This window comes from Poecilia formosa, unplaced genomic scaffold (genome assembly GCF_000485575.1).
Source record: "Poecilia formosa unplaced genomic scaffold, Poecilia_formosa-5.1.2 Scaffold22, whole genome shotgun sequence".
NCBI classification, from domain to species: domain Eukaryota; kingdom Metazoa; phylum Chordata; class Actinopteri; order Cyprinodontiformes; family Poeciliidae; genus Poecilia; species Poecilia formosa.
In genome coordinates, this window is record NW_006799961.1 from 943,877 (window position 1) to 951,641 (window position 7,765).

The 7,765-nt window shown below is 38.4% G+C and overlaps 1 protein-coding gene across 6 annotated transcripts in view; it reads left to right on the forward strand.

Moving 5' to 3' along the window:
- mllt10 (MLLT10 histone lysine methyltransferase DOT1L cofactor) overlaps nucleotides 1–7,765 on the forward strand; it is a 53,452-nt gene that overhangs the window by 16,382 nt on the left and 29,305 nt on the right. For all 6 annotated transcript variants that reach the window (XM_016669366.1, XM_016669365.1, XM_016669362.1 and 3 more), the window contains exons 4-6: nucleotides 1,161–1,270; nucleotides 1,362–1,465; nucleotides 1,839–1,932. In XM_016669366.1, the coding sequence (XP_016524852.1) occupies nucleotides 1,223–1,270; nucleotides 1,362–1,465; nucleotides 1,839–1,932 (246 nt within the window). In that variant the 5' untranslated portion in view covers nucleotides 1,161–1,222. The remainder of the gene's footprint in view (nucleotides 1–1,160; nucleotides 1,271–1,361; nucleotides 1,466–1,838; nucleotides 1,933–7,765) is intronic.

A 7,765-nucleotide genomic window follows, 5' to 3' on the forward strand; every position in this document is an offset into this window, starting at 1 on the left:
TGACATGTGTTATGTCATGTTTATGACAGTGTCATGACAGTCTTATTCAACCCCCTTCAAATAAAGTGTTACCACAAAATCTTTAAGCTAAACATGTTTTAAATATCAAGGATTAAATTTTACGTCATTTTTAAAAACAAGATTGTATTTAGAGTGTATTTCAGACAGATTATTTCAACACATGTAATGTTGGAAGGCTTGACTAAAATGTAGGAAAAAAAGACTTGTTGAATTTGGTAGGAGTTCAATTTGGTAGCAGTTTTTAAGTAAAAATTGTTAATGTGCAGGATGTTACTGGAGATACTTGAACTAATGGGCAAATTTTCTGCTATCAACTCTCATGTGAACTGTAAGTCAAATACTAAAAAATCTGATCATGTTTTTTCTTATTCAGTGCTTCAACTGAGTGCATGATGCCGTTTGATGCACATTTTTAATAAGAAAAAAGAAAGAAAAAACAGGATAGATGTTAAAGATATACTGTCTGCTATATTCATAAGTGGGGATAATCTGTCACAAATGACCAGACTACCAGAAAATCTGCAGCAGTCAATTTTCCTCTTGCATGTATTGTTGTTCTTAAAATAATAATAAAATAAAACAATGTGAATCAAGGGCTCTAAGAAAACCTAAAATTTGTTTTCAGCCAGAAAAAGCTTGATCAGTTCATCTCTTGTTTCTCTGGTCTACAATGAATTTAACTGAGAGTCTATAAAGCTTGTAAAAAAAAAAAAAAAAAGCTTCTATGGTTTCTATGCTATGGTTTTCAGAAGAGCCAGCAAAATCTTTACTTTAAGCAGGGGATAGGATTGGACTGCAGAAATAGGTGCAACCTGGTCAGTACAACACTTTCTTTGAGACTTCAAATTATAGAAATCTTAAGCTGGAAATTTTAAGCTGTTTAAATGCGTATTTCTTTACTGTCCACTTGTTGGCTTGGTTTTTCCCTCTGAAAAGTTAAGTCTTTGTTGAACTCATAGAAGTCACTACATTTCCTGTGTATTTATTTCCTCCTGCTTTAAATTCACAAGTTACAAGAAATGGATGAAATAAATCCAAACATCAAATGTTTTATATACATATATATATATGCAGAATTTGTTACACGTGGTTAATATTTTCAAAACAGGCGTATGTTTATTCTTCGTGGATGTTTTCAGGCTGGGCCCACGTGGTTTGTGCCCTGTACATCCCTGAAGTGGAGTTCGCCAACGTTTCCACCATGGAGCCAATAGTTCTACAGTCTGTCCCCCATGAACGCTACAACAAGGTAGACATACCGCAGGAAACTTGCACAGTTTAAAATGTGAAAATGTAAGTTTTTTGTTTCCTACTATGAACTTTGGTCGCTCTGTGTGCAGACATGTTACATCTGCGAAGAGCAGGGCAGAGAGAGTAAAGCCGCCACCGGAGCCTGCATGACCTGCAACAAGCACGGCTGCAGACAGGCCTTCCATGTCACATGGTGAGGCGGCGTGCGTGGGAGCCGACTCATCGGCCACCAGCGTTTTCCTGCTCCACACTTTTACTCTGGGCTCCATGTTTCTCCTCAGCTGTGTGATAACCTTTATGACATGTTGAGCTAAGGAAATGTCATGGGAATTTAGTTTTTTTTTTTGTTTAACACAATTCCAGCAGCTCAACTGCTTAAAAGCACATGGACATTTTTTATTTTTTGCAAAAAAAAACCATTAAGTTTTCTCTCTGTCAGTTTATTCGACATAAGTTTTGCATACATTTTCTAATATTGCCTAAAATATATGTAAAGTTTTGGGGATATAGTGCATTTTCTAACACCAAACCCTATTCTTTTTTTCCCCCATCTTCTGCCTCCACAGTGCCCAGTTTGCAGGACTGTTATGTGAAGAACAAGGCTCTGATGCAGATAACGTCAAGTATTGTGGATACTGCAAATACCACCACAGCAAACTGGTAAGTGCCTTAATATAATGATTGCATGCCTTTTATTATATACCAACACACAATTTCACACCACACTGGATTTAAAATTCTCCTCGATTTAAACGGTCGGTCTAGGTCAGCAGTCATCTGCTTTTGTATACATTCAGCCGCTAATAACGAGTGTAAAGTATTCTTTTTCTTTCTTTAATTCAAACTAGACTTCTGTGGAGAGCAGTGTAGTAGATTACCTTTCCGAGAGACTCAGTTTTGATGAGCACACACATCTTTTTTTTTTTTTTTTTTTTTTTCCACCTAAAGCTCAGGATAATTAAGCCGAAGACAAATTCTGAGGCAAAGAGTTTTCCTTTGTTACAGAAACCAACCTCATTAATTTCATATTTCTTCTTACAAATGTGCTTTTCTCGTACATATTTCTCTTGGTTACGAGGAAGGCAGTCGGCTGAATGAGCGAAAGGTCACGGTGTGAAATCTGAAGGAGTGCTGCCCATCTTGTGTAATTATGGTAGTGTTTTCTTGAAATGCTACAGCAGACTGCAGATCAGCTACATGTGACAATACTCTGGCTAATTAACCTGCTAAAATTACCTTGCAGTGACCCTCTTAAAGGGCCAAATAACAGGAAGTGATTATGTCTTAGCATGTATATTTAAAAAATAGTTCTACTAAATTAAGCAGGATGTCACCGCTGTGTAAAAAAGAAAACAAATCTTTGACTTAGAAATTTCTCAGTTCTTGTGTAAATACTCTTATTTCTTCTATGCTGAGCTGATAAAGCATTTTCTTTAATTAGTTGCCATAAATTCATTTCAAATAGTGATCATCAACACTTCCACTTGTGCTTTCTCAGTCCCCATGTGTGTGCTGATGTATCGAAAGCAGCACACATGTTGATTTTTGTTTTGCTTCTGCTTTTGTTATTACTTTTTTTGCTTCCATTTCTCTTCTGTCCTTCCTTTAACACTGCTCTGTTCTGTTTAAAACCATTTTTTTTTGTTATCTCCTCCAGACATTCTTTTGCTTCCTATCTTTGGTCTCTCCAATACTTTTACTGTGCTTCACAGAAACCATCATTACACTCCTTTTTTTTCTTTCTTTCTAATATGGTTTCAATTCTTCTGTCCCTCTCCACCTGCCATTGTTCCTCCCATTCTCCCTCTATTTCCTATCTATTATTACACTACTCCCCTTAATTTATATATGTTGAAAAATGCTAACCTCGGTTTTAGGTTTCAGACTCGAGTAGTCCTTTTTGCTGAAACTTAGCACATTTTAAAATTTGAAAGCGATTTGTTATTAGCTTACATTTCACCAGCCTTCACAATCTGCAAATTATCGGCTCCTTTTGCACGACCACAGCCATACGTAATCTCTGTTTTAGGACATCTATTTGTTGTCAGACTGAATGCAGGTCCAAAAGCAATAAGAATAGGTAAATATACCAACAGAAAATAGACAACAAAATTCAACACTTGTTTGCCGTTCGCACATGGACTGAAAAGATCAACTGTTGTGTTTGTCTCACTCTCACCGCCCTGGTCACACATGTCTGCTAAGCATCAGTTGGGGGCAGGGAGTCGAGTGTCTCTGACAACGAAGAGCCTGTACCACGCTGATTTGCGGAGCGATGGCTGAATAGAGTTGAGGCTCCTGTGCACAAACACGTCCATACAGGCGACATTTTCCAGTGTTAACGAATGCTGATGGAAAGACTCATGCTGGCACATTGATTACACTGATCGTATATGAATTGCTTTGGATGCTGGGGTATAATGTCATTACGGTTGGACTGCCTGGATGACAGGAATGTACGTGGGGGAATTAATGACAGGGAAAAAAAACAACAATGCTGTCAACAGAATGGGTTTCATAAGATGGCTCTTGATGGATATTTACGCCATGTTAGTAACATATAGTGTTTGACTGGATGTGGTCTGTAAACCTAATTTTAAATTATGATTAATCTGCTTTGCTCTCAGGTACAGTGAATTCAATTTTCATCCTGTATGAATTATTTTACTCCTGTTTCTTGGTATTGAAAAAGCACATATAGATGCACCACCTTTCATATTCTCCTGGACTGGGGAGGTCTGGGAAGCAGTAGTTGTTTTTGGGCATGTTTAAGGCCGGGAGCAGCAAGCGTTGTTGCAAAACTTTTGAAACTATCCTTTGAACAAGATCCAAGAGTGGTTCAAGTCAGTTCTTTCAGTTGTGCTATAAACCTAGATACTGTTGTCTTGATGTCATTTCTTGAATTAATTGGTTTATCCTGTGACTCTATTTGGAGCAAGAAACCCCCAACCCCCAAAACAATGAAACTCAACACAACGATTTCCTGAAACTAAACACATCTTTAACCGCAATCGGAAAAAAAAAAGAAAAAAAAGAAAACAAAACAAACTTTTTTCCTTTTGGTGATTTTTGACCTGAAAATTAAACGTTTTTTTCATATGAACACCTACTGCCACGGTACTCTATTTTTTCCCCAACAGGGAACCTGACACATGGCAACTTTTAAACAACAACAACAACAACAACAAAAAAAAATGGTTTCTTTGCCTGATTTTGTCATTTTTGTCCATAATTTAAGTCAAATTCTTTTAGTTCATTCCTATCATTTTCCTTTTGATCTCAATTTTTTAAATCAACATTTAGGCTTTTTCTTTTCCTCTGTGGAGTTCCGTCCAGTAACTTGGAGTCCTCTTTACTTTTTAGCGAAGGAGCAGGGGCCGTGGTAGTAGGTCTCAAAGCTTAAGTGACTCTTCCTCACAGTCTATGGATAGACCCACAGAGCAGAACAAGAAGGTAAGACAGCCCTGTGACCTTACCACCCCTATGCCTCCCACCAACGACTGTGACTCTTTCAGAAACATACACGGGGCTCACGTTGTGGAGGGACAGGAGAAGGCACATTCACTGGGAGTGAGATATAATCCGTTTCTCTTGTTTGAAGGCTTTTTTTGTGTAATCTGTGTCTTGTTGAGGCCTTTTTTTTCACCACAACAATAAAAATCCTCCAGTAAATAGATGCGCTTTGCACTGTCTGTAGTGGTACATTAACAGCTCAGTACACTTCATTTGGCTGTAACAGAGAAGGTCTCACCAAGCACCAAACAACTTTCTCTCCCTACAACACAAAGTAGCAAATTCAGCTGCACATCAAGATCTGGATGTGCTGCGTTCTTTGCAGAGTAGCTCACTTCTCCCAATGTGGGTGAAGCGCGCACAACTCCAGATTGTGCATGTACTCTGTTGGCTGCGAGACCTGGGGTTAGTTGCATTTTTACAGACTGCAGTTTAAATGTAAAATGTATTTGTCACAATGGCGATGTGAGGATTTAAGCATCGTGTTTTGCAGTTACAGGGTGGTAAAAGCTTGAGAACCAGCTCAGGGGAAGAAGAAAAGAAGTTAGGGCTTCCAAGCTCAGGTCAGATTAATCAGCTCAAAACATAACTTTTTTTATAGAGCTGCAAAATATAATGAATTGCCGTTGTCATCAGAACAGCAATGTGTGCAGCATTACAATTAGGCAAATGTCTAACTTGATGCAATATTTGTTTTTGATACTTCAGCTGCCTTGAAGAAGGTATTAAACATGCTATTCCATAAGCCCACATTTCTACTTTTAAAAATAGTTTCTTTATTGGTGTGATGCAATATTCAAATTTTAAATTAGAATATTTAAAATTACGTATTCTAATTCTGAAAATGTCATTACAATTAATGAAATTTTCCACTTTCTTTAGCTATAAGTGGAAAATGGTCGTAATTTACAGAAAGGCTTTCAAGCATCCACCGTTTTGTAATGAATCTATATCATGGGCTAGTGATGATGTTCTTAAAATAAATGGTCTTAATAATAATAATAATAATAATAATAATAGTCTAATTAATTAAATGGGTTTTTGACCTGTTGGATGCATTTCTACTGTTATCTAGGCTCAAACTTGATGTGCGGTTTTAGTGGCCGACATGCTAAAACTCATAATGTGTTGCAGTGACATTGTGACTAAGGTTTGAAATCATAAAATAAATGTCATTAATATTCAGGAACAGTGTCACATTTCCATGTTTTCTTGCTGTCACGAACCCATAATTGTATACATTTTTGTGCATGAGTGCACAGAGTCCTGGGTAAAACCTTTGCTCAATATCAGACACAGTGTAATGCGTCATAATAATAAGCTTACTACGACTCAGCAGGTCCAGTGTGAACAGACTGGAGAGAACCCAGGTTCATCTTTCCCCATTCATGGAAACAACACCTCTGAGATTTGAACTCTGACTCAAGAGTATAAGTAAAGTTGTTAGTGTTTAACTTATTTTAAAAAAAAACACACACACACGCACGCATCACAACTGGCCTCTTTAATGCAACTGTGGAGTTGTTTGTTCACTGCCTCTGGTTTTCATCTCCAAACTTTCCAACAAGTTTAATATGAAGAATCCGTCCTTATTCGCTTGATAGCAACTACAGCGACGAGTGTTAAAGACACAGGTTTTAAATTCTAAGAAGTTTTCACTGCTTCCTTTCGAGTTTGATTCGTCAACATGAGGATTTTATAAAACGATCAAAGGACTGTGCTCACACAAAAACACCCAAGGACAAACACTTCACAGGCTCAGACACTCAACGAAGGAGCTTATTGTTTAGACGTGTGCCAGCGTGAGAGCGTATTTTAGCCAAGGCCATATTAGAACAAGCTGCAGATATCGTTTTGTTCGGTGAAACGGCAGGGATCTCACCTACAGTCCATTTATGTTGGGGACTGTATTTTTTACTCCTGTTAACTACCACAGACGTTGTAGCTGCCAAAATCATTTTTACAACCCTCTCATTGCCCTTTGCACTGACACAGATTTAGGGAACTTTGTCCTGTAGAAGTTATGAACGAAGGAGCAGTTTCATTACATTAATGATAAGTTGTGCACCAAATTAACATTGAACACTGAAAATCAAACATTTTCTCTAATTTTCTAGGAAATATTGTTCAGATTTTTTTCTTTTTTTATATATATATCTGGTGATATTTGAACCTGTTGGGAGCAAATAGAAGGTGTGATTCCTTGAGCTCATTTTTGCAATTTGTTTATCGGTTTGACAGAAAAATACGGAATAATACTTGATTATGAACTGGAAACGGGCCAGACAGGTTTTTGTTCTCAGTGGTTTTCGCCAGACCAGCTACAGGATGAGTGTGTGTGTGAATCAAAGTTGTTTCAGTCCATCTAGCTGCTCTTGCTTTTAGGTGTTGTAATTCTCCCTGAGCATTTTGGAAGCATTAAGACTATCCCCCCTCTCTCCTTCTGCTCAAACTCATAAGCACATACACACCCTATCCCATTTCTGGGGTCAGGGATCAGTCGGGTGAGGTTTGTGTGTGCGTGTTTGTCTGTCTGTCTGCACATGCATCTGTAATGCACTTTGGAGCCTCAGATGTGTGCCCACCTCATGTTAGACCCTGCAGTCAACCTACAGCAGGGGCTTTGAGATCCCCCACACCGGCTGCTCCGAAAGACCCGCAGGAAACGCACACATCCATACATACATACACAATGACTGGTCAGAGATCCTGCAGGAAGCGGCACAGGGGAATTCCTGCCAGACCAAGGCGGATTATTTTCTCCTTCACTTCCTGTTCCTCTCTTTCTACCCGTCTTCCCTTGCTTCTCCTTCTCCGTCTGACCTCCACCTCGTGTGCCCTCTCGTCCTCTTGAGGCCATTGATTTGAACCGGGAAATATCTCAAATACGGCTTCAGTCTGAATCAGATAAAACCTCACCTTTCTAGCCTAAAAAGAACAATGTTTTTATGCGTAACAGCATATTAGAGTTTTATATATA